At 36.0% G+C, this 27,434-nt stretch overlaps 1 protein-coding gene across 1 annotated transcript in view; it reads left to right on the top strand.

Annotated features, from left to right (window-relative positions):
* Positions 1-14,515, top strand: part of SCFD1 (sec1 family domain containing 1) — a 54,077-nt gene extending 39,562 nt beyond the window's left edge. Inside the window, exons 18-25 of the mRNA XM_081938100.1 lie at positions 4,301-4,363; positions 5,214-5,289; positions 6,416-6,469; positions 7,527-7,579; positions 8,805-8,838; positions 9,942-10,007; positions 12,385-12,453; positions 14,298-14,515. Of these exons, the coding sequence (XP_081794226.1) occupies positions 4,301-4,363; positions 5,214-5,289; positions 6,416-6,469; positions 7,527-7,579; positions 8,805-8,838; positions 9,942-10,007; positions 12,385-12,453; positions 14,298-14,321 (439 nt within the window). The 3' untranslated portion in view covers positions 14,322-14,515. The remainder of the gene's footprint in view (positions 1-4,300; positions 4,364-5,213; positions 5,290-6,415; positions 6,470-7,526; positions 7,580-8,804; positions 8,839-9,941; positions 10,008-12,384; positions 12,454-14,297) is intronic.
* The last annotated feature ends 12,919 nt before the right edge of the window (positions 14,516-27,434 follow it).

Here is a 27,434-nt window from a genome sequence, read left to right as displayed (position 1 = left end):
GTTGTTAAGTGAATCTGGCTTCCCCATTGACCCTTCTTGTCAGAAGGTTACCAAAGGTATCACATGATCCCGGGACAGTACAAATGTCATAAATACATGCCAGTTGCCAAGCAGTCAAATTTTAATCACATGACCAGAGGGAGACTGCATTGTAAGTGTGAAAAACGGTCATAAATCATTTTTCTCAGTGCCATTGTAATGTTGAATGATCACTAAATGAATGACCATTCGTTTGTAAGAGGACTACCGATAACAGGAGAGGAAGGATGATAGGTGATGAAACATGGGTTGCAATATTCAGATGCAAACTCTGCCTCTGTTATACGTACATGCAATGTCACAGCACAAGTATGAGAACAGAGCTTGTACCATGATGTCACAACTTATATTTCATTCAGGCATCATTGTTGTTAGAATAACCACCTATGGTTTCATTGCCATATGTTCATAGTGCTTAAAATAAGAGCAGTAACTGCTTTTAGCTGTTAGGAAAAGACTTAACAGCGTGTAATGAATGGATGATTTTAATTCTTCATTCACATTGTTTATAAAATTTATAAAATGATGTTCATAATATACAAGACTTTGGAAATGTTGTTTCTTATCCTTGCTAGAATTCTTCCCTTCCTCCCCATATCATGGTGCATGCTTGCCTGAAGTGTTCCCCAATTCTGTGGAATAACATATACATGGCAAAAGATATAATCAATAGTAATACTGTTGCTTGCACAAACATAAGTTCTTCTCATCCACAGCTACCTATATTCTCACACAGCTTGCATTTCTCTTCTTACCATTTCCCATCTACCATTGTATTTGCTAAAGATTCAGAGTCTTGCTAGCGTTCATATCCAATAGTATATCAATAAAATTTGGCTCCATTGTCTACTTCATTTATTGGGGCATGTCTGGAACAGATGAGGTTTGTTATTATTAGAGCATATTTTTACTCAACTGCAAATAAAATAATAATAGTCTTTTTCAAATCTTCCCAGCCGTATATGTAATAATATATCTGTGATCTAACAAGTGATTTCCGGATAGAATGTGGAGTCCTATGTGAACAAAAATGATTTGACTGCCATTTTCTTTACCTGAAATAGGGAAACTCTGTTCTGTATAAATAAATTCATCTGCCAAATGTATTATTACAGGAACCCTCCCTTTATTATTTTCAATAATATGTTTTATAGTCTTATAGTGTGTTTGTGTGATTAGTTATGATAGTGCTGTCATTTATGTTAAAGGAGCAATTTTATCTTCAAAATGACTAGGACGTTTATAATACAATAGCAGAGTTGGAAGGGACCTTGGAGGTCTTCTAGTCCAACCCCGTGCTTAGGCAGGAAACCCTACACCACTTCAGACAAATGATTATCCAATCTCTTCTTAAAAACTTCCAGTGTTGGAGCATTCACAACAGATTAATTGTTCTAACTGTCAGGAAAATTCTCCTTAGTTCTAGGTTGCTTCTCGCCTTGATTAGTTTCCACCCATTACTTCTTGTTCTACCCTCAGGTGCTCTGGAGACTAGTTTGACTCCCTCTTCTTTGTGGCAATCCCTGAGATATTGGAACACTGCTATCATGTCTCCCCTAGTCCTTCTTTTCATTAAACTAGACATACCCAGTTCCTGCAACCGTTCCTCATATGTTTTAGCCTCCAGTCTCCTAATCATCTTTGTTGCTCTTCTCTGTACTCTTTCTAGAATGTCAACATCTTTTTTATATTGTGGAACCAAAACTGAATGCAGTATTGCAAGTGTGGCCTTACCAAGGCATTATAAAGTGGTATTAACACTTCATGTGATCTTGATTCTATCCCCCTGTTTATGCAGCATAGAACTGTGTTGGCTTATTGGTATGTACAGTATACCATCTTCATCAATTGCTCTGGAAAACAAATAGGAAGCTGTTTTTGATCATCAAGTTAACAACCTGCCTTGCAGCAAAGGCTTTGATTTAATCCAGCACATTTCATTCTTTTGAATGCAGCATCTGGTTTGTATAATGCTCTTCAAAATTGCATCCATTTTTTATATTTAGTCAAAATTAGACCCTTACACTAAATAGACAGTTTCATTTATATTTTTGAGGTAAAAAAAGTAAGCATTAATAATAAAAGGGTATGCTATTTAGGGAGAATACCCCTCTCTCCAACTCTAATCATCTTTATCTGTCTTGACACATTTCTGTATGAAATGATGCTGATGTAATCTAAACAGTAAAAACAAAACAAAACAAAAAAGCTGTCTGCTTTCTCTTGTTTATCTTTTCATAGGAATCAGAACAATATTCAGATATAGACAGGAAACACTGCAAACAATATCCCTTCAATTTGCAGTGTATTTCTCTTTGCATGTTTTCATATTAAATCTTTAAACAGCACTGATTCCCTATGATAAGTGTTTCTTTATTCTACTTTATTTCTGCATACTAGTGCCTGCTGAGTTGCACTAATTTTTTCCCCCAATATATCCTTGTGGCCTTACCAAGGCATTATAAAGTGGCATTAACACTTCACGTGATCTTGATTCTATCCCTCCGTTTATGCAGCCAGAACTGTGTTGGCTTTTTTGGCAGCTGCTGCACACTGCTGGCTCATATTTAAATGGTTGTCCACTAGGATTCCAAGATCCCTCTCACAGTTACTACTATTGAGCAAGGTACCATCTATACTGTACCTGTGCATTTTGTTTTTCTTGCCTAAATGTAGAACCTTACTTTTTTCATCATTGATTTCATTTTGTTAGATAGTGCCCAATGTTCAAGTTTATCAAGATCCTTCTGTATCTTAAGCCTATCTGTTGGCTATTCCTGCCATCTTGGTGTCATCTGCAAATTTGATGAGTTCCACATTTATCCCCTCATCCAGATCATTGATGAAGATGTTGAAGAGTACTGGGCCTAAAACAGAGCCTTGGGGTACTTCACTGCATACCTCCCTCCATGTAGATGCAGTTCCATTGAGGACTACACGTTGAGTATAGTTGGTCAGCCAGTTACGAATCCATCTGGTAGTGATGCTGTCTAACCCAATTTTTCTACTTTATCTAGTAGTAGGTTATAGTCTATTTTATCAAATGCCTTGCTGAAGTCCCAAGTAAATTATATCTACGGCATTCCTCTGGTGCACTAATTTTGTCACTTTGTCGAAGAATGCAATAAGATTAGTCTGGCATGATTTGTTTTTGACAAACCCATGTTGGCTTTTGGCTATTACTTTGTTTACTTCTAGATGTTCGCTAATTCGTTGCTTGATTATCTTTTCCAGAATCTTCCCTGGTATTGAGGCCAGGCTGATAGGTCTACAGTTTCCAGGATCTATTTTTTTCCTTTTTTGAAGATGGGAACCACATCAGCTCTTTTCCAGTCCTCTGGCAGTTCCCCGGTGCTCCAGGATCTCTGAAAAATATAATTCAGTGGTTCTGAGATCTCGTCTGCCAGTTCCTTCAGAACCCTGGGGTGTAGTCCATCCGGTCCTGATGATTTGAACTCGTATAGGGTAGATAGGTGCTCACTTACCATTTTCTTCCCTATTTCAACTTGTGTTCCTAATCTGATTTTTGTGGTGCTGTTTTTGGTAGGTTGGACTGTTTTTTCCCTTTATGTAAAGACAGATGCAAAAAAATGAGTTAAATAGTTCTGCTTTCTCCCTGTTGCTTGTCACCTTCTTGCCACTTTCTCCCAGCAATGGACCAATTGTTTCCTTGACTTTTTTCTTGTTTTTAACATGTTGGAAGAAGCTTTTTTGTTATTTTTTACTTTTGTGGCAAGCCTTTCTTCATTGTGAGCCTTAGCTTTCCTCACTTCATCTTTACAGGCTCGGGCTATTTGCTGATATTCTGCCTTAGTTATGTCCCCCTCTTTCCACTTTTTATATTTATCCTTTTTGTCTTTCAATTTGTCAAAGAGTTCTTTATGCAGCCATGCTGGTTTCTTTTGGGAGCTGTTATTTTTCTTATTCATTGGTATTGTGCTAGACTGGGCTTTTATAATCTCATTTTTCAAAATTTCCCAAGCTTCTTGAGTTGCTTTCCCCTTGAGGATTCTCATCCATGGAATCCTTCCCAAGCTCTCTCTAAGTTTATTGAAATTAGCTCTCTTAAAGTCCAATACTCTAGTTTGACTTTGTTTTACTACTTGTGTTTGCATAATGTTGAATTCCAGTATTGCATGATCACTTGCCCCCAAGGTACCTGTAGCTTCAACACCTTCTATCATTTCCTCTCTGTGTTTTGTTAATGAACAATTTATTCATAATCTTTTGCTGAAAACTATTTTTTTTTTACATTTTACAGAGCTTTTGCCAAGATGGCTTCAGGTCCAGCTATGCATGGAAATAGTGCAGCAAAGTCATTGGGGTGAGTTCCAAATGTGTTTTGTTGCTTTTGGCATCCTATGTTGTAGTTTCAGTCTAAAACATTCCCCACATAGGTTAAATCAGAAAAAATGCAATAAAACAATGGAAAGAAGCTGACTGATATTCTTATATCCATGCTTGGGTAATAGAAACTATTAATATGATTGCCACACCACTAGACTACTTCAAGACATTCTACATACATTTGGAAACAAGTTGCGTGCAGCAAATTTCTAGAATTCACAGCCAAGTTCCCAGCAGGACAATCCTTCCATTGCAAAATAAACCTAAAGTCACCACACTGCTTACCAGTAGGCTTCCAGGCCCATTTCAAAGAGCTGGTTGCCATCTATAAAATCCTAGTTGGTATAGGACTGGGATAGATTAGATACCACCTTGCCAACATTAAATTAGCCCATCCAGTCTAAACTTCTTAAGCAGGTCTGCTGAGAACCGCATATGGTAGGCACTTGGGAGTGAGTTTTGCAGCAGGCCTTCTCTGTAGCAGCCCCCTATTTTGAAACAGACTTTCCTCTGAAATTCCCTATTAGAATTTTGTAAGTTGGTGAAAACAGGAATTTTCAGTTTGTCTTTGACCTAAGTTGATTGTGGATGTTCATGGATATGCATTGATGCTACTATTTTTCATTATTTTGTTTCTGCCATGCTGTTTTATTTTTATCTGTTAACTGCTCAGCGTTTTAGTTGATTGGGGCAATTTACAGATATTGCCAAATCAATGAAAAAATGCATAACAGCAATATATTTTGACATGCAGACTCAGCACTAAAGGTTTGTTACTTAAGTATGTGGACACAAACCAAATCTTTATGATGTACATTTTGTTTCAGTCTTTTTTCACGCGTTATGAATACTGGATCCCAGTTTGTGATGGAAGGAGTCAAAAATTTAGTACTAAAGCAGCAGGTATGTTTTTACATTAAGTACATTCATTATTTTTGAATAAACATATACCCAAGACTACAAACTTTTCAGACTGGGATAAACACTTCAGCGTTTCATAAATTGCTTAACAAAGTGAATAGAATTAAATTGACCGGATCAGAATTGAACTGAATTACCCCGTGTGGAAAGATTCCATTTCAGTGTTTGCTTTGTGTGACGTTCTCTGTCTCTCTGAAATAATATGGATATTAATGTATGATAATTTAATTGCATTTTCATAAACTCCATTTTTTTTCTAGAGAAGTTTGATTTGCTACTAGTTCCAAAATCCAAATTATGTAACTCAAGATGTCCACTTTTTCATTTTGCTGCTACTTTGACAGCATGCAGAATATCAAAGCAGAGTAACAGGGCAGATTTCTTACTATTCCAGAAATTGTCTTCATTAAAGCTAATGCAACTTCATATTTTAAAAGATGGGGGGGGGGGAGAGAAACAAATTAGTGTTATCCTATCTTTGAATTAGAAGCAGCATACTACTTAGTGATTATAGATATTTTATCTATTCAATAACTAATACTTTCTACAGATTACAAGATGTGCTTTGGTTTTACAAGTACCCTTGATTGCACAAGAGGCTAAATCAGTAATCATAAAATTTACACTATCTGAAGTTGCATTTGTTGAAGCATAGCCGGCTGCATCCATAAAGAAAGATTAGAAATGTGTGGCTATTGTTACATGTATTAGTGGTGAATAGCATACTTGAATTATGCACTTCATTAAAAAAAGTACTTTTTTATTTGGCCTATGTTATATTTCTGCTTCATTAATAACACAGGATGTTGCAAAATTGTATACATTTCTTAATTTCAGTATTACCCATCAAGCTTCATTTTAAAAAGCAATGCCCTTTTTAAAAAATACATAAGAGTACATCTCCATTATCTGTTATGTTTGTTCTGTCATAAAGTCTGAAATGGTCAAATGCTTTTTTTAGGGGGGCAAGCATGAAGGAATTGTATTCAAACCACATGATGATTCAAAAAGAATTATCTAATGATAATAGAACCGAATAATGATCTGAGTATGTATTACTGTTTTAAACAACTTGCAACTCACTTAAATTAAGCTACTTTTTTAATAGAATCTTCCAGCAACCCGCATTTTGGATAACCTTATGGAGATGAAGTCAAATCCTGTAAGTATAGATAATGAAAAATTACAGTAGAATTAATATATTCCCAAAAATTATGGTGTTCTTTCAAATACTATCCATGTAATAAAATAGAAATAAAATCATGGAAGTCCTTATATGAACCACTTCAGACTCTCACAGAGTTAACAGATGCAAAATGCTAAATAATAAGTAATCTTCAGCAATCCATTGTTTTCCAGAATAATTTCAGTTCTCTTCTTGGTTGTTATGTTCAGACTTTAAAGGTACCAAAACCTATCCAAGGTGGTTGAATTATTTATTTATCAGATAGAATGTTATAATGTTTACTAATGCCTACGGGCATTAGAGTGCACTATAGATATAGGTTTTGAAATCAAAGGTGAATCCCCCAAAGATCATTTGACTTGTTATGCACCTTACAATTTTTTAAAAATATAGTATGTGGTGGAATTAATATTTTCTTCTTAAAAGGCCCTAAACAAAATTGATCTATTTCTTTTTTTTTCTTGCTTTGCAAAATATTGAGTATAGAAGCAGAAAAATGCCTTGTAGTCATCAGTGCTAATATTGAATTGATTTTTTTAAAGAAACAAATATTTTTATATAACAAAGTTAAATCCAAAAGTGTCCTAGTATTCACATCTTATAAACAAATTTCATTTTGTTTTAAATATAGAATGAAAGAAGAAAGATTTTGATTGCTGTATTATTTGAGCATTAGCTATAAATGTATTTTGAAAATAGAATGGATTATGAGCACAAAATGTACTTTGGGGAAATACAGCAACATGAAGCTTGAAAACTAGGACTATTTATCATTTTATATTAACAGACAAACAGATTAACAGAGTTGGAAAGGACCTTATCAGTCATCTATATTACTTCAAATAAATATAAATAGTATGTTTTGAAAGATTTAGCAACTACGAATGTCATGTCTCACCTTGAGTGGCAGCTACGATAGAAATTTTAGTTATTTGAATAATATTTTCAAAATATTTTAATAAAATGTAAATATATTGGGAAATTAAAAATAAGATAATGAAAATGTGTTCCAACCAATTTTCTCTTTTAATAGGAGACAGATGACTATAGGTATTTTGACCCTAAAATGTTGCGAGGTAGTGACAGGTGAGTTTGTTACAAAGTTACGTAAAGTTTGAAAAATGGCAATGTGCAGACACTAATTCGTGTAAAAATATGCAATACATTAAAATGTGATATTCCATTTCCCAGTTTTTTATGAAATATTTGAATATCTATTGTTTAGGCATATTTTATCTAGTTTACTTATTTGTTCTTTTAGTTACACTCTTGTTGAACAGCTTGCTAAATATCCCAAAAAAACCACGACTCTGAAATGTACTACAGGTAGTCCTCAACTTACAACAGTTCATTTGAAGTTAACCGTGGCAATGAAAAAAGTGATTTGCAACCATTTTTCACACTGCATCCCCAAGATCACATGATCAAAATTCAGATACTTGGCAATTGGCTCATATTTATGACAGTTGCAGTGTGGCATGGTCATGTGATCACTTTTTAATTACCTTCTGACAAAGTCAATGGGAAAATTAGATTCACTTAACAGTCGTGTTACTACCCTGATAACTGCAGTAATTCACTTAACATATGTGGCAAGAAAGGATGTAAAATGGGGCAAAATTCACTTAACAAATATCTCAGTTTGCTACAGAAATGTTGGGCTCAATTGTGGTTGTAAGTCAAGGACTACCCGTATAGGCAGAAAGCCTGCTGGGCCAGTCATTCTCTCTCAGCTCTCGCAAGCAATGGCAAATCACATCCCAAAACGCTACCAAAGAAATTGCACAAACTTGTTCAGGCAGTGACTACAGATAGACTTGACTCAAAAGCACCCTTTAAAAAAGTAATCTAAGAAATTACCTAATTTTAATGTGAAAGAACTAGACCAAGAGCAGTTAATTTAAACTTAGTATATATTTAGAAAGGGACATAAAGGAAGAAACAGAAGAAGAATGTACAGATAGAAAATTTGTCCAGTAAAACTGGAGTAAATAATCTATTGGGGAAGGATAGCACATTTGGAATGCGGTATGCATACTAAGACATGTACAGTCAACAAATTGACGTTTACCAACAAAAAAAGTGCTTAGGATGTTGTCTGACATTCCAGTGTGATGTCTGTATGATGTTGAATGCTAATAGTTTCCTTTGCAGAATTTCAGCTTTCTATTAATTAATTATTAGAATTATTTTTTTTAAAGTTGGGCGTAATAGGAATCTTAGGGGAATTTGATATTTTATGCTTAGTATAATTCAGGTTATTTTTCATTTTTGTTTATAAATGCTTTGTTTGATTTGGTTTAAATTACAGCTCAGTTCCACGAAACAAAAATCCATTTCAGGAGGTAAGACTTGTTCATGTTTTTTTCACACAATTGGTGACAAAAATTGGCTTTAAGTATTTATTTAAGAAAATTTATATGACTACCCAACTCACTCTCAGTGACCAACTCCGGGTGGCTTACAAGGATAAAATGTAATATTAGTTATTTTTAAGAGAAAAATCAAATCCCATTATTTGAAATTATTAGTTTGATTACAGTTTATTAGTTACCTAAGAATGTACAATCCTTCTAACTTCAAAAAGTTAAGTCCTAATCCTTTTTCTTTCCTTAATTCGTAAGGATTTCATGACAAAATCTTAACACAATACCGTTCTTAAATTTATTTTCTTAAGACTCGCTTATCTTCAGAAATGTGCTTATGAACAGGTATATCTTAATGAGTAGTACAAATAATAATTACCAAAAATAACACCATTACTTTCCAAAAAAGTGGATGACACACACACCCCTTAAAACATTCAAACTGTGGCTTTATGCTTTTCTCTTCACTTCAACTAAGTTCTGCTATAATACCCATGTATAAGATAATCAGGAAGTTAGCAAAAGTTGAAGATTGAAGCCAAAAATAAAAAAAAATCATTGTTGCTCATTTAGGGGTTTTATATCTTAATGAAGTATATCAAGAAGATTTTCAATTTGAGATATAGTTGAAAGTTATCTCACAAAAGTGTTAGGGTATCCCTGCAGGGTAGTCCACAGAAGAAGCACATCCAATGGTATGCTAGTTCTATCTTTATTGTAAGGTTACACTAACAAAATCTTGCAAAACTAAAAGTATTTCTTTCCTCCTTTCCTTTTCATCTTTAGAAAATTTGGGAGGGTCCCTTTCTGAAATATTTCCCTTGCCATCCCCCCCTCCTTTGGGCTGAGACATCTTTTATATGCCAATAGTTCCCTCTGGGCAATCTTTGCTGTCTCCCAAGGTCATTTACAATAACCATTATGGAAAGCTATCTTAATGTTATTACCAAAGAAATAGTAATCTCTTCTCTAATAGCCTGAATTTTATCAAGGTATCAAAATCCTTTCTTCCATTAGGCTAGTAGTTACTCTAGGGTGTACTAATCCCTATGGTAAACATTTTTTTTTCCTTTGAATCTTAGGCAATTGTATTTGTAGTTGGAGGTGGCAATTATATCGAATACCAAAACCTTGCTGATTACATAAAGGTACGTACATGCCTTTTCTTCAGATAGTTCCTTAGGATTACATTTCTGTTTTTGTTTTTTTTCTTGACATAATATCTCCAATAGTAGGTGGGCTGTGTGAAGCTCTGTTCTTTTCAATTGAAGATGGAAAAAAATATGTGCAGAGTTTTTTTCCCTTTACTGAACTGAACAAAAATTTAAAATGTCCATATTAATACATACAAATAGAAATAATGGGGTGGCTAAGTAGAGAATTTACAGATTTCTAAATATCATAGATCATCTCAGTCATCCAGGTCATGATTGTCCCAAAGGTGTCAAAGGAGCAACTGGACTTTCTGGGTTTTCTTTGAAGACATTTCGTTTCTCATCCAAGAAGCTTCTTCAGCTCTCCAAAAAGAAGCTTCTTGGATGAGAAGCGAAACGTCTTCAAAGAAAACCAGAAAGTCCAGTTACCTCTTTAAAAAGCACCTTTTAGTTAGAGACTTCTAATAGCATCCTTTTCCAGCAAAACATTCCATTATGGTTTTACTGCGATCTAGAATATAAGTAATATATGTTCCTATTATTAAGTAGTAATCTGCAAATAGGCAAATAAAACTGCCTGTAGAATTATCATTGCTTGCTTTAGCCACCCTTATTGTTTATCAAAGATAAAATATTAAGCAAATTAAAATAAATGCTACTATAAAATTGCTTTTATATAACAAGTTTTTTCCCCTTCAAGCCTCTTTAATATTTCTATACTATGCATAACAGTTATTTTTCCTATATATTTATAAAATACAGCATATCATCAAAGCTTTTTTTATTGTAAAATAGACCTTTAACATTTATGATACCTCTGATTTTTGTAATTACCTTCAGTTTTTCTTTCCAATTTCTGTATTTCATTAATGTCCTGTTCGTTTTCATTATCATTTTTATAAAGATAATGTAATGTTCATGATAGTTTTTATGAATTGTACCATTGATAATAACCAGCTTATAATTTCATAATATATGTAATAATTGTGTTGATAATATAAACCAATATACTAACTACAGGCTCTCAGGGGAAGGTATTATCAAAGACACCAAAGACTTCGTTATATTAGTGTTCATTTTTAAATTCCAACTCCTAGCATAAACTTCACATTCAGCCACTCTTTAATGGTTTTTAATGTTTTTGCATTTAACAATTGTAATTAAAATTAAATTCAATAGGCTCAGAAAATTCCCTAAAGCATTCCACTCTTCATTCCCCTCTGAAAACATATTACTCATTGCTAGAACTTACCTCTTCATTTACCCAAGTGTTTAATGAATTATAAGTTTCTAGACATCTCATTTATTTCTGCTTTACATTTTATATTGTCCATGTGTTGTCTGATAGTGCTGTGGATGATGTGATGAGCTATATGCCATATTACAGTGATGGTGAACCTTTTTTGGCTCCCGTGCCAAAATCAGGGGGAGCGCAGGGGGGCTGTGCACGGCATGCCATACCCATAATGCTATGCATGCGACCCCCCCCCCCACGTGCATGCACGCACGACCAGCAACACACACACCAGCGCGTTTTGGGCACAGTTTTTTCACCCTCCCCAGACTCCAGAGGCTTTTTAGGAGCCTGGGGACGGCAAAAAGAGCCTCTCCCCCCCCCGCTCCCCGGATGCCCTCCGGAGGCCTTAGGAGCTTCCCTAAAGGCTCTGGAGGGAAAAAAATGGATCTTCGGACAAACCCGGAGTTCGGGAATTGTAACTTCCGGTTTGTCCGTAAGGCCGTTTTTCGGCCTCCGGGGCCTTCAGCAGGCTTCCCTGAAGGCTCCGGGGGGCAAAAAATGGCCCTACGAGCAAACCAGAAGTGACTTCCAGTTCGTCCATATGGCCAGTTTTTGCCCTCCATAGCCTTCAGGGAACCCTCCTGAAGGCTGCGGAGGGTGAAAAACGGCCCTATGGCTAAACTGGAAGTGCGTTCTTGAACTTCCAGTTTGCCTATATGGCCGGTTTTTCGCACTCCAGAGACTTGGCCTCCGGGGGGCAAAAAATGGCCTCAAAAGAAGGCCAAAGTTAGCTGGCCAGCGGGCACATGTTAGCTGGCCAGCTGACAGGGCAGCGCCTTGCGTGCCCTAACAAATGGCTCCGTGTGCCATCTGTGGCACATGTGCCATAGGTTCGCCATCACGGCATATAACAAGTAGACATATTTATTTTACATAGATACATTAACTTAATCCCCTCCCCCATTAACAATGGCTTATTGCTTGTTGTAACTAAAACAAATGAAATTACAAATTGTATATGCACTGAGGTTCTTCAATAGCCGGTTTGCTGAAGTTGTGGAATTGATATTGTATCTTATTCCCTTTTAGCTTAAAGTAATTAACAATGTCTTAATAAAATTATGTTTTTCATAGGGCAAACAAGGTAAACATGTCTTATATGGCTGCAGTGAACTCTTTAATGCTGCAGAGTTTTTAAAACAGGTAAGATTTAAATTAAGACATAATTTTAAAGTAGATTAATATGTAGACATATAAAATATGTTAGTGAATGTATTCAAGCAGTTAATATGTTTTATCTTAGACTCATTCCTAGAAGATTTAAGGTTGACAACAAGGTGCTCAACACTGATATAAAGGAAGCAAGAAGCATATTCCTATTTTATTATAGGGCCATGTGTTGTGTTCAAATCGGTAATTAATCTCTTGTGAAAACCTGTTCAGGAAGAGGCGCAATGGCTCAGTGACTTAATGAGGCTGGAGAGAGTTTCTGCTCCAGTGGTTCAAGTCTTAGAATTGTGTATCGGGGTGAGTTCATGTCACTCGCCTCAGCTTCTCTCCACCTAACAGTTCAAAAGCATGTACTATTGTGAGTAGATAAAATAGGTACAACTTCAGGGAGAGGAGGGGTGAGCTGGTGCTCCGTGCAAGCAGTCAGATACCTGTCCCGGTTGCGGCACTTGGCGAGGTGGGTCCGGGGAGGGAGGGAGCCTTGGATGATGCTGCAGGAAGACCTGCTTGTCTTCCTATCTGGTACGAAGCCAGCTCATCCTGTTGTGGTGCATCATAGGAAGTGCACAAGCATTTTCTACAGCAAAGCTGGTGCCTTGTCAGCCAAGCTACTACTCTGCAATAGTATTGTGGTCTCCTGGTTAATGTGATAATATTATATAATAGTAGTAGTAGTAGTAGTAGTAGTAGTAGTAGTAGTAATAATAATAATAATACCATCACCACCACCACCTATTCAGGTAACCAGACGTTTAGCACAAAAGTCTCATACTTGGTTATAAGATACTTGGTTGATAAATGATTGATACCTAGGATGCTGGCAGCAACTCATATCTACCACCAGTGCCAATCAGTGATATTGTGAAACATTTTTAAATGTTCAGTTGACTTGAGTTTCATGTTTAATGAATAAAAGAGATAACAACAACAACAACAACAACAACAACACCTATTCAGGTAACCAGGCATTTAACACAAAAGTCTCATACTGCTTCTGTTTGCTTTTCATGCACAGCAGTCTGTGTGCGTTCAGAGCAATAGGGAAAGTCCTTGACAAAGTGAAGCACCTTAGTATTTCTAAACCTTAATTCTGATGAATTTGTCAAAGTGACCTTACATGTAGTACAAATAAATCAGTAACAGAAGTACAATATTTTTTTCTCCTGGTGCCCAAAATGTTTAACTGTTCAATTTACCTAATATTGCTGAATCTGTTATTTTTGGTGTATACTAAATCTGCATAGAGTAGTATCAGGGCGCAGTGATTCATTTATATGTAGATTCAAAATTCATTTGCAAACACATAAAATATGGTATCATTTTTCCATATACTATTTAATTGTTCAGTGGAGCAGCCCTTTCTTGTGTGGGTTTTTAACCTATAATCAAGAGGCATCTCATAGGATTTGACAGAATCCTATTTATCACAGAGTGTATGCGTGGATGCAGTATATACCTGATAAGTCCTGAAAATAAGGATTTGTCCCAGGTAGTTTGACCTGGTGGAATAAATAAAAAGTGTATGTAGAAGTGTATGTATAAATAAAAAAAATGTAGAACAGATTTTGCTGCCTGGGTGCACCATTGAATAAATGAATTAAAAAGGAAACTGTTATGTTTTGTGTAAGTACTTCTCTCATGCTTTTCCTCCCATGGGAAAGGATCTTTAACCATGAGAAAAATCATATGCCTTGAATTTTAATCATTTCTGTTTGTTCCTTTTTTAGTAATAATCAAGCATTGGGGTTTAGTCAAATGTCCTTTTTGTGTTAGAAAGTAATCAGCAAACTCATTTTATTCTTTTTCTTTATATTTAGCTTTCCCAACTTGGACAGAAATAGGACAGAAAAGGAACATTTTGACGACATTTGAGAAAGAGATCATGGTAGCTGATGACATCTTTACCTGTGCATATATTTACATTTCAACTCATTTATTTGTAATTTTTATGAAATAATACTCTGTACTTATATATAATGCATTCCACATGCAAAACATATACTTCAAATAAATTACCAAACTTGAATTATGCTTATCTATCTGTGCCTGTTTCTTGTGTTCATTTGCTGGCAGTTACATTTGGAATGTACATTTGGAGTATCTTTTTGGGAGAATTTTTTTTTCTTAACTATTAATAGGGACTTTCCCGACTTTAGACTTGGGCATAATTGCACTAAATATATTTCAAATATATTTTTAATTTAGCTTATTTACATTAATAGAAAGCACATACACCTAAAATTAATTTACTTTAGCCAAATTTCTACTAGCTAAATGTATCCAGTAATTTGGGCAAAGGCTTGTTTGTTTTTGCAATTTACAGGCCACCCAACTTCGTTTACTTTTTACATATTATATTCAAAGTGCTTTTTGGCTCAGATTCTACCCACATTGTCCCAAGCTTTTGATATTGGCAGGTCATTTTATTTCACTATTGTAGAACAGGCAAATGCTGTAGATTTCATAACTGAGATTGTGACTGATCTGACTAGCTATCACTATTATGTAGTTCAAATTTATGTCATTATCTTTTTTTCTGATTTTACATGGCATAAATTGTATGCCTAATGATTAGTAGCATAACTCATCATGTGGTGGTGTGTTTTATATACGGTCTGTCCTTCAAAAACTGTCTCCAAATAGAAATTGTCCATAGTAACATAATATTTCAATTTTTTTGCTGATTGAATTAATTCTTTTAATCTTGAAGTGATGAACTCATACCTAAGCAGTTGGTTCCCATCTTTACAGCATTTCTCTCATCTAGTCATAGATTTGATTGTTTCTTCTTTAATTATAAAATGATGATTAGGATTGTGCTGCCTGTACATCAGAATTAGGTTGCCCTTCCTCCAGCATGAAAAATAGGAGTGTGGAAATCTTATGCTGCATGGGGGAAAAGTCCTTTACTACACCATCATTTCATCCAACTTTGTTTCCAGGCTAAGAGGGCAAGAGAAGAAAGGTGGGAGAGTGGATAAAACTGATTTGGTTACATAACTCTAATTCTTTGGAGGTTGGAAAAAGTATCTTAGCAAACATTTTGATGACGCAATGTGCTGTGTATTTGAAATTTAGGGAATTTATTGGTTATCAAAAGTTCTATTTCCAAAAATCACTTTGAAAGATGCAAACAAGAAACAACTATAGAATGCTGCTGCAAAGAGTCGCAATGGATTGTCCCCATTTTAGTCCTGAACAGATGAGACTTCTTGAACTGCTTCCATTTATGACGTTAGGTTTGACAGGCCTGGCTAATTTCTGGATGGGATTCTTCCTAATAATCCTCAGACATGCCATTCTAAAGTCTATGGTGGAATAGAAACATTGAAAAAAGGCCTAATAATCTATATTTGGCTAAAACATGCAGAAAACGGGAAAACTCTTTCTATTAGGGGAAAAACAAGATGCCCATCATAGATCATTGACATTGTTAGGTGATGATTAGTAGGGCATATAAATGAATCAAAGAAAAAGTGGTTTCCTTCATATTTTTTATGTAATGTTGCTAAACTGAGAAAGGGAATACAAAATCTGCCTTTAATTTGATAATTAATCCATACAGACTGTAGAAAAGCAGCTTTCTAAGAAATAAAACATTTCCATAATTATGAAACTGAAATTTTCTTGTAAAAGTTGCATTAATTCTATAACTGCTGCATTATTTTAAATGAAGGGTATTATTTACAGATTTGGTGCCATCAAATTATTTTCTGTTCCTCCAGGTAATTATATCTTGTTCTGTCTTTCCCTTAGCATATGGCCATATCTCTGTTGATCATGTAAATTTTAGGTGCTGCACTCCCCAAAATATCATTCTTTTCACCAAATTGCCAGATTTTATAGTCTAGTCATCCATACTGGCATGAGTTTTAAATCCCATTACAATATTATACATTTTGTCCTTGCAGCAAAATGAGCAAGGATTCATCCATACAAATACCAACAACACTGGTGCTACCCAAAACAAGTAAGTCAGCAGCCAGTGACAAAAATACTCAAGTGTCCTAGGTTTCTGAGAAGCACCAGATGTCAAAATTATTCTAGTAACCAAAGACTATCCTTTAGCTGCAGCAAGAACTACATTCTGTTCTTCTGTTTCTAATAAACGTATTGATTGTTAGAACAGTTCTAAAGTGTGACAGTCTGATTAACTACAGGAGAAGATAGAAATACTTTTATTCAATTAAATCTCAATAGAAAACAAATAAGTTTCTCAATAATAGTAGCAGATACACAGATCCCTGTGTATGATATCATTCTAACTTGAACCTTAAACTTATCTTTTGCCTCCCAAGAATTGGTGGAAGCCGCATCTCTAAGGGTGGGGAGCAGAGGTGGTATTCTGCCGGTTCACCCAGGTTCAGGTGAACTGGTAGTGGCGGTGGCAGGAGGCTCCGCCCACCCACCCAGACATCATCACGGATGCTCTGCCCACAAGGTCCCGAATCAATAGTAAAGGTAAGAGGTTTTCATGCCTGGTAGAGAGGACTTTGATATTGAATATTAAATTCATGTTAATTTTTCAGTGTAACATTTGTCACTAATAACAAATGGGTAAATCTTATTACCGTATTTTTTAGAGTATAAGACGCACCTTTTTTCCTCAAAAAAAAGGCTGAAAACCTTATATATCTAATACAGCATTTTTTTGCCTGCTGAAGCCCCGCCCCTTCACCGAAATGGCCTTGCATAGCCTTATGAAGGCTTTCAGAGAGCACCTGAGGGCTGGGAAGGGCCAAAATGAGCAAAAAATGGGCCGTTTTCCACCCCCACCCCCCAGCCCTCAGCAGCACTCTATAAGCCTCCATAAGGCTATGCATGCAGTTTTTTTGACAGAAAGCGGGCCCGTTTTCGTGAAAAACGGGCTGTTTTTTGCTCCTTCCCCCCCCCCCCCGAGCACTCTGCAAGCCCCTCCAAGGCTTTTCATGCCTTTTATTTGAAAAAAAAGGGTCAGTTTTCACAAAAACTGGGCCGTTTTGGGGAGGTTTGCATAGTGCAAAAACTTTTTTTTCCCTTTTGGAAAGTTTTTAAACTGATTGATGAGAATTACATTGACCAAGTGCTGTGCCAGCAGGAACAAAGTCTTAGGTGCTGTAGATTGTCAGCGATTTCCTTCTCCAGCACATGGATAAATATACCTGAAAACATCCACCTACCTACCTACTCTCTCTCTCCCTACCTACCTACTGTATTTCTTCCTCCCTCCCTCTCTCTATCCCTCTATCTACCTACCTACCTACTCTCTCTCCCTATCTATCTACTGTATTTCTCTCTATTTCTCTCTCTATTCCTCTACCACCTACCTACCTACACTTTCTCTCTCTCTTCCTACCTACCTATTGTATTTCTCCCTCTCTCTCCCTCTATCTACCTACCTACCTACTCACTCTCCCTACCTACCTACTGTATTTCTTTCTATTTCTCTCTCTAACCACCTACCTACCTACCTACACACACATTCTCTCTTCCTACCTACCTACTGTATTTATCTATCTATCTATCTATCTATCTATCTATCTATCTATCTATCTATCTATCTATCTATCTATCTATCTATCTATCTATCTATCCCTTTATCTACCTACCTAACTAACTATTCTCTCTCTTTCCCTACCTACCTACTGTATTTCTCTCTCTTTCTCTCCCTCTCTATCCCTCTATCTAACTATCTACCTTTTTTTAATTTGCCTCTTCAAAACCTTGGTGCGTCTTATACGCCAGTGTATCTTATACTCCGAAAAATGCAGTAATTCAGGTATCTTCCCTCTAAGTGCAAGATACTAATCAGATACCTGGACTATCATGGATTTTGTATCATTCCACCTCCATCTTTATTTACTTTGGAATAAGTGCACAGTGCATAAAGACAGCAGCATGTAGGGGATAAAGAGAGTAGCCCAGTCTTCCTGCCCTATCTTAGTTTAGAAAATTGCATACTTGTGTGCAGTGGAAAGGCTTTTTTAAAAAGAAAAATACATTGTCACCAAGTGTTTGAATGAATGTTTCCCTCCCCTTCTGTGCTGTGGTCCTACTCAATCAGACTATTTACATTGGATTCAGATAAAAACCTGGAAGTTGAGCTGCACAGTGAATATTGCATAATTTGGCCTTTAAATAAAAACATCATTTTTGGAGAAAGAAAGAGGGAGCACCTGGAGAGAACAGCAAGAAGAGACCTATTGGTCAGTAATGAAATAATAAGCTATTTAAGAACAATCCAAGAATAAAATAAACATTACAATTTTATTTTTAGCAGATGCTTTGAAGTGACTGAGCTACTGAACAGCAATGGGTTCCATATCCTAAGTCCTGCTAAGAGCCATTTCAGCTTTGAATGTTGAATACAGGTAGTCCTCGACTTACAACAGTTCATTTAATGATCGTTCAAAGTTACAACAGCACTGAAAAAAGTGATTTATGACAGTTTTTCACACAACCATTGCAGCATCTCTATGGTCACATGATCAAAATTCAGGTGCTTGGCAAGTGGTTCATACTCATGATGGTTGCAGTGTCCCAGGGTCATGTGATCACCTTTTGTGACTTTCGGACAAGCAAAGTCAATGGGGAATCCAGATTCACTTAACAACCATGTTACTAATTCAATAAACGTAATGATTCATTGTGGCAAGAAAAGTCGTAAAATGGAACAAACTCACTTAACAAACGTTTCACTTAGCAACATAAATTTCAGATTCCATTGTGATTGTAACTTGAGGACTGCCTGTGAGTGGCTTAAAAGAGGGAGACACATGCAAACCCCTCTCCTATACCCTTACTTTATGCATTTCAAATAGTTTTTAATGAAGGAAAATATCCTTCTTACAAAACAAAACAAAAACACTTTATATTATGTCTTATACAGTTCCAGCTTTGCAGCTTTGAGATCTGATCTAGTTCTTTTGAACTCCAAAACAGCAGGACACAGAATATGTCTCTTTGATTTCTGGAAATGTTTTTGTAATGATCAGATGCCTGAATGGACTTCCCATAGCCCTGGCACTCAGTACTTAGGATGCTCTGAACTATCTCTGACCTCCAGCAATTGGAGACCAATTGAATAATGCCAACACTGAAACAATAGCACAGTTTGTCATTTAAAAATGACCTAATGTATACCACGAGACCATCTGAGAAAACTGAACTATATAGCAGCAAGCTAAAGGACCAGTCCCAAACTAAAAAGGCGGTAAAACCAAATAAAATTTTGTTCTGATCTATAACTTCTTTGTGGCCAGCTCCAGCTATAACTCTACATGTATTCCTCCAAAGAGATTAAGGTAAAAAATAATAATACTATATTTGTATGCTGAACACAGAAACACACATGCCCTTAGAATTCTAAAGGGATTTATTGACGCTCATGGCTTGAAAGTCTTTTAACAGCAATAACAAAAACCAATATAAATTAAAATAGAACAGTAAGAAAAAAGAAATAACAAAAAAGCGAAAAATGCAATTCAAAAAAAATAGAAATAGAAGACAATTACAAGAGAATAAAAAAAAGAAAGTTATAACAATATGACGGCCAGGTGCCGTCCTTTCCTGCGCGAGCTGCACTGGCTTCCTGTGGTCTATCGGGTGCGTTTCAAGGTCTTGATTACGATCTTTAAAGCGCTCCATGGCTCAGGACCTAGTTACCTGCGGGATCGTATTCTGCCCCATACATCCCTACGACCCATCCGCTCGCACAGAGAGGGACTTCTCCAGGTGCCGTCCACCAGACAGTGTCATGGGGCGGCGCCTAGGAGCAGAGCCTTCTCTATGGCGGGCCCAGCCCTGTGGAATGACCTCCCTCCGGATATTAGGACCACTACTGACCTCCGCTCCTTCCGTGTAAAGCTCAAGACCCACCTATTCCAAATAGCTGGCCTGGCTCAATCATAACTTCATAACGCTCCTGATGGATTTTTTAATTCAGTAATTTTATTTAATGGGATTTTAAATTGTGTTTTTTAATTGTCTTTCACTTATGAGTCTACCTCCTCCATTCACATGTATATGTCTTTGTTCTTTATGTATGTATGTTTGTCTTTATTTGTATTTTATCTGTTTTGATTGTACGCCGCCCCGAGTCCTTCGGGAGAGGGTTGCGGCTAATCAAATAAAATTATTATTATTATTATGAAGAAATAGCTTTCAATATTTTTATCTCTCTAAAGTTACATGATTCTTCCCTTCTTTCTATAATGTATCCTGTCTATTAATCAAAAAACCAAGTTTTTAAAAAAATTTATTCAAAAAGTCTATAAAGGGTTTCCAATCACCCATAAATGTAGATATTTTCCTTTCTCTAAATCAAAGAAGTTAAGTTTGTCTATCTCATCAAGTCTTGTCAATTTCATCAACCATTCCACTATGGTGGGTGATGCCAAATCTTTCCCTCTTTGTACATATAATACTATAGCAATAATCTTATATTGAAATAGTCTTGCAGGGCTTTTTTTTCCTGTTTATTTATCAATCCCAAAAAGAAAAGTTCTGGCTTCAATTGAATATTTATCTTTAAAATTCTCTTTATCAATGTATCTTAAAGTGTCATATCCAGCTTATATTTCTTATTATTTCCTAACTTGGTCAAGAAATTAATGTTATACAGTATATTACAATGTTTTCATACTATGATGATTTCCAAAACAAATACAGAGCATACAGAGATTAATAATTTTCCAAAAGCAACAATAATTGGAATACTGTTCCGTTTTCTGGAAAATTATGGTCCAATTGAATGTATTGAGTTTTCAATGAATATGTACCTACATGCATCTCCCTTTTGAAAAACTGTTGTTTTATCATTGGGTTTGTCCAATTTGGCAAACAGACCACACATACAGGCCAGCTGAGTGACTTTGGGTCAGTCACGCTCTCTCAGCAAAACCCACTTCACAGGATTGTTATTGTGGAGAAAATTAGGATGAGGAAGATGTATTAGTATATTGCTGCCTTGAGTTATTTCTAAAGTATCGCAGTGGGATTTTAAAAAACTAAGACATACATAAGCATATCCTCATAATTTCAAGTATACCAACGGTCAAGCAAAAACTCCAATCTAAACAAATATGCGTAGTTACACTTAAAGAACACATTTCCAGCATTTATCTCAACAAAGCCTGTTATAGACTAGAGACAAATTGATTTCTGCCACGTCCATCGTGAGCCCTGTTGATTATTTTTCTGGGTTTTATCTGTTAGCTGTCTATTTATTTGAACCCTCAGAACATGGTATATTGACAGCTGTTTTAATTTCTTTGAAATTATTCTGAATGATTTACTTTTTTTAAAAAAAATCATTGTTCGTTACTGTTCAATAAAGAAATGTTTAGAAAACATTCTCATATGCACCGAAACTACAGTACAGTGGCAATATGGTTGCACGATCAAAATATTCAGACAGCAATGTATTGTTCTACTGCCATTCCTTTAAAAATGCAGCAGGGTCTCACTTTCTCTGTCCATTCCTAACCATCTACTTCAATAATGGTCCTGGAAGAAGGTGAGGGCGTGACTAGAGATTTATCTTTGCCTTGAAAATACTTCAGAAATGATTACTTGTGGTCCTCTGATCAATACATTTGTTTGTACATATCTATGTGTGTGTGTGGCTCAGTGGCTAAGATGCTGAGCTTGTCGATCGGAAGGTCAGCAGTTCCACGGTTCTAATCCCTAGCGCCACATAACGGAGTTAGCTCTCGTTACTTGTCCCAGCTTCTGCCAACCTAGCAGTTCGAAAACATGTAAAAATGCAAGTAGAAAAAATAGTAACCAGATTAGTGGGAAGGAAACAGCGCTCCATGCACCTTCAGCATTTAGTCATGCTGGCCTCCATGACCATGGAGACATTTTCGGACAGCGCTGGCTCTTCAACTTTGAAATGGAGATGAGCATCGCCCCGTAGAGTCGGGAATGACTAGCACATATGTGCAAGAGGAACCTTTACCTTTACCTAAGGTAAGAGAGAGAGAGAGAAAATCCGTTTTAGAAAGATTGTAATTTTTTTAATTTAAAAAGAAAGAAATATTATATTAGAACTATAATAGCGTGTCAAATCAGCTGAATTGTTTTTATGCTGACTTAACATTTTAAGGAGTAGTAATATTGTCTTGGCAAATTATAAAAAGAGACAGAAGCCAGTGATAAAATGTAACTGTGCAGCAAGCCAAGAGAAAATAGCAAGTTTTAAAGTGTTTTCTTTTAAAGATGGGATATTTAAAAATACAAAATAAAATCAGTTCCCAAATTGTGTTTAATATCCCCAAGATGATTAGGGGACTGGAGACTAAAACATATGAAGAACGGTTGCAGGAACTGGGTATGTCTAGCTTAAGAGAAAGAAGGACTAGGGGAGACATGATAGCAGTGTTCCAATATCTCAGGGGTTGCCACAAAGAAGAGGGAGTCAAACTATTTTCCAAGGCACCTGAGGGTAGAACAAGAAGCAATGGGTGGAAACTAATCAAGGAGAGAAGCAACTTAGAACTGAGGAGAAATTTCCTGACAGTTAGAACAATTAATCAGTGGAACAGCTTGCCTCCAGAAGTTGTGAATGCCCCAACACTGGAAGTCTTTAAGAAGATGTTGGATAGCCATCTGCCTGAAACGGTATAGGGTTTCCTGCCTAGGCAGGGGGTTGGACTAGAAGACCTCCAAGGTCCCTTCCAACTCTACTATTGTATTGTATTATATTGTGAGATGTTTATGGTCTCCAGAAATCACACTGCCAAAAGTTAATGACAACACAATTGTCTACCAATTTCCAAAAGGAAACAACTAAATAAGTTGTTTATTATTTTGATTAATGACTTAAAAGTAACAAAGAGAAGACTTTAGCATTTTAGTTTCACATCACAATAAAAATGCCAGTACATGATCTTAATTACTGGCAAATATGCTCATAAAAAGCATTTGAATTTACCCTATAACTCTCAATACATTTTTTCAAGAATCCAGTGATATTTGTGTGAAGCAGTTGCTAGCAGTGAAAGAGATATTTTATTAGCCACTATAAACAACAACAGGAAGAGATGCCTAAGTAAACAAAAACAGATACTCTATTCTTCCTGCCATTTCTCAACAGTTTAAGGAAAAATCTCAATTGCCAGTTATTTTGACTCTTTAATAGATGCCTTAGCAAACACTGAAACTCTTTTCAAACCACCATATTAATATTTAAAGCACGCCACTATGTGTTCTAAAACATAAATCAAATTCCAAATAGTTTGTGTGGTACAAACAGAAATTGTATACCCCAGTCCAGTATTCAGTCAGAACAGACTTCTTATTTTTCTGGAGCCAGTAATCCTGTTCATTTTATAAAACCACATATCTTATGCAGCAGTTTAAAAGAAAGAGTTTGCAGCGGTCCTTTAGATTTCATGAAGTGTCTGGTCAAAAATGAAATGCTAACAAAAGAGCATTTTTAGTTCAGGTTCCTTAGCTTAAAAGCATTAATATTTTCAGTGTGACACTAGAGAAAAGCAGGAGTTTACATAACTCAATCTCTAATCTTCATGACTCATGCATTTAATTGAAATTTGTATACTGTACTATAAAATTTGTAATTTATTAACTTCAGTTATTTTACTGAATTCCACTCTTTTTTCTTTGTTATTTTTAATTTATTTTAATGGATGTTTTATTTTGTACTATTTTGCTATCTGGACACTTTGTTCTTATATGTTACTTTAAATAGCAAAATTTCAATAGTTTGGTTGGAAAAAAAGAGGGTCAAGATAGCGCCTCTCTAGAAATTCTCAGAATACGCCTTTAATGATGCAAGTAATTGCTTTAGTTCGACAAGATTTCTGTCCATAGGTGAGGAGCAATAAAGGAGCTCATTTAGCAGTATTTACCCAATAGAAGAGAATATTTGTAGCTCAGGGTTGAACTATGGCATCTGTGGTGCTCTCTGAACTTGGTTGTTTTCTTGCAAACATTTCATTACCAATGCTCCCCACTGCTCCAAGACATGACATCAGGAGCACACTCCCTTTGGCTTTCACCACTGCTCAATGCCTCAGGCGCCTCCTGGTGGCCAACCAGCCTCTCTGATCCCTGCTCGGAGTCGGAACCCTGTCCAGGGTCCTCCACATCTTCCAAAGCCAACTCAGAAGGCCCCCCTCACTGTCGGAGTCTGGTTGCCGCTCCAACGCTCCTGCTGGGTCACAACAGGGTGGGACCAGTCAGATGTGGTATTTACCGGTTTTCCGAACTACTCAAAATTTCGGCTACCGGTTCTCCAGAACTGGTCAGAACCTGCTGAATACCATCTCTGTTCCACTGCTTCTCCAAAACTACCACACCCACAACCATGACCAACATGAGCTGCCCTCCCACACCATCTCTTCCAAAAACTCACCCCTACAACCTGATGTTCCTCCACCATTTTATCTCTCACTATTCAACAGAGATTTACAGGTTGTAGATTAGTGACTAGAACTGCAGAATCTGAAAAGGCTATAGAGATAGGTTTAGCTTTCACTCCTTGGTCCAAACCTGAGCCAAAATAAGAAACCTTGTTCATTCTCCTGCCCTTCCAATGAAAAAAAAACCTCAGGCTAGCCATGACTTGAGGTAAACTCTCTTTCACTGGTTATGTTCATGTGACAGCTAGACAACTATATTTTGGGGGTGATATAATTTGAATTCTTGTACGGAGCTTCAGTCAGTGGCCTAAATAAGCCTTTCCATATCTATGATTTTATGAAATGTAAAAAAAACATAATTTGGGATTCCTAGGCAAGCACAATTTTTTCTGACACCTAATGTCTAACCTGATTTATAATAAAAATACATATTTTCTATGAGTAAAAAGCATAGGTCAGCAGCTAATTGTTTAGAATATTGCATCTTCTCTGCTAAGGCTATTTCAGATTCATTCTATAAAATTTCATAGATAGAAGGAAATGAGCATGAGAAATAATTCAACCATTATCTATAATTTTATTTTATTTCTTCCTGGACAGTAACAGCAGTCTTGCATGGGTAAGCACTTTATTTTCCCTTTCGTTTTTCCATTCTCTGTTCTACAACCAGATTACAACTGCCCTTTTGACATGGAATTCCAATGTGAAAAATTAATATACATGTATTATTTAAAATGTAAATAAATACATACTTTTTATAAATGAATACATAAAATTTCTTCCCTTCTCAACTTGATTTATCATTTATTATCTTGACTTTCAAGAAGACTAAAGAGAATAATGCAATAATTATTAAATGCACTTTTTGCATTTTTGTGTATCTTTCTATTTCAGTTTAAATTACTATTATCCTCTCTTCACATTTCTTTCACTATCGTGGCATCCAATGCCATTTTATTATCATGTTAATTTTAATTTATTTTAAATGTACTGTTTCTTTTTTTAAAAAAAAATTGGTTTGGTCTTTTTGGAATTGGGTTTAATCTTTTTTTAACCTTTGTGATGTGTGTTTTTAATGTTGTACGCCGCCCTGAGTCCTTTGGAGAAGGGCGGCATATAAATCCAAATAAACCTTAAACCTTAAATCTTATGTTCCTTTCAATGCTATGTATTCCCAGCCAAAATGAGTGCCTTCTATGATGCGAGTGGAAAACATTATTGCAAAATTTCCAATTCTAATGCTATAAAAATATTATGTCTTTTCAAATATTTTTTTTTAAAAAAGAAAACCTCAAAAGAATTATTTAAAATAGAATCAGATTGGCTAGGAATAATGTGTGTAAATTGTTGAGAGGCTCTGATTACATTCCTGGAAAAAAATTCATTGGGTTGGGTCCAGCTTCTTTTCTACCCATGAAATCGTTATCTGCAGAGTTTGATCAGAACGTCCTGTATTGAGAAAGGAGAAGAGAAACTTTATTGTTATGCCATACTCTGCAACCTGCGGTGACATTTCCTCCACTGTTTCAGGTGGGCTCCATAAAATTTTACAAATGTAAGGCTACTTGCTGTGACCCAAGAAATAACAAGAAAACAAACCTTGGATAACTCAGTGGCACTGAACTTGTTTATAGGAGGAACTTTTCAGAAAGGCTTTTTAAAAAAGTGATATCAGTCTTCCTAAATAAAAAGTTTTTATTGTTTGGGTTCATTGTTTATTACAGCCAATGATGAATCAGTGGCACAAATAGGAATGTAAAGACATGAGACAAACAAACAAACAAACAAAAACCAATAAAACATACAAGATATAATTGAATTAGAACTGTGAGGATCATATAGATATTTTCTTTAAAAACATCACTTGACTACAATCAAATTAACTCAATAAAAACAAATTGTTATCAATTATTGTAAAACTATATAAAATGAGACATCTTTCTAAGCATCAAGAGTATACTTAGGGATGAATGTGTGATTTAAAAATGAGTACATTTAACTTTTATTGTCATTATGAGAGGAAAAAGGAACACAATTGGTGTTCTGGAAGCTATTGAAGATTTGGTGTGCCAAATATCAATTGCAAGCAATTTTTCACAATTGTGACTTTGAATTGTTTAGCTAATATTGGTTCAAAAATCTGTCAAAAGAAGTGAGATATGGACTTACATTGGTAGAGCCTTAAGGAGAGCAGAGATTTGGTGGTGTGCAGATCAGAGGTAGTATTTAGCAGGTTCTAACTAGTTCTGGAGAACCAGTAGCAGAAATTTTGAGTAGTTCAGAGAACCAGTAAATACCACCTCTGATTGGCCCCACTCCCATCAATTCTCTGCCTCCTGAGTCCCAGCTGATCGGGAAGAAATGTGGATTTTGCAGTAACCTTCTCCTGGAGTGGGGAGGGAATGGAGATTTTACAGTATCCTTCTCCTGCCACACCCGCCATGCCACGCCCACCAAGCCATGCCATGCTCACCAAGCTACACCCACAAAACTTGTAGTAAAATTTTTTGAATCCCACCACTGATGCACATCCCTATAAATAAGACATAGTCTACATCCTCAATTTCCTGAGAACCACAGGGGGGAAAT

The sequence above is a fragment of the Natrix helvetica genome, assembly GCF_964273705.1.
Source record: "Natrix helvetica genome assembly, chromosome: 1".
Taxonomy (NCBI): Eukaryota; Metazoa; Chordata; class Lepidosauria; order Squamata; family Natricidae; genus Natrix; species Natrix helvetica.
This window is presented reverse-complemented; position numbering and strand designations above follow the sequence as displayed.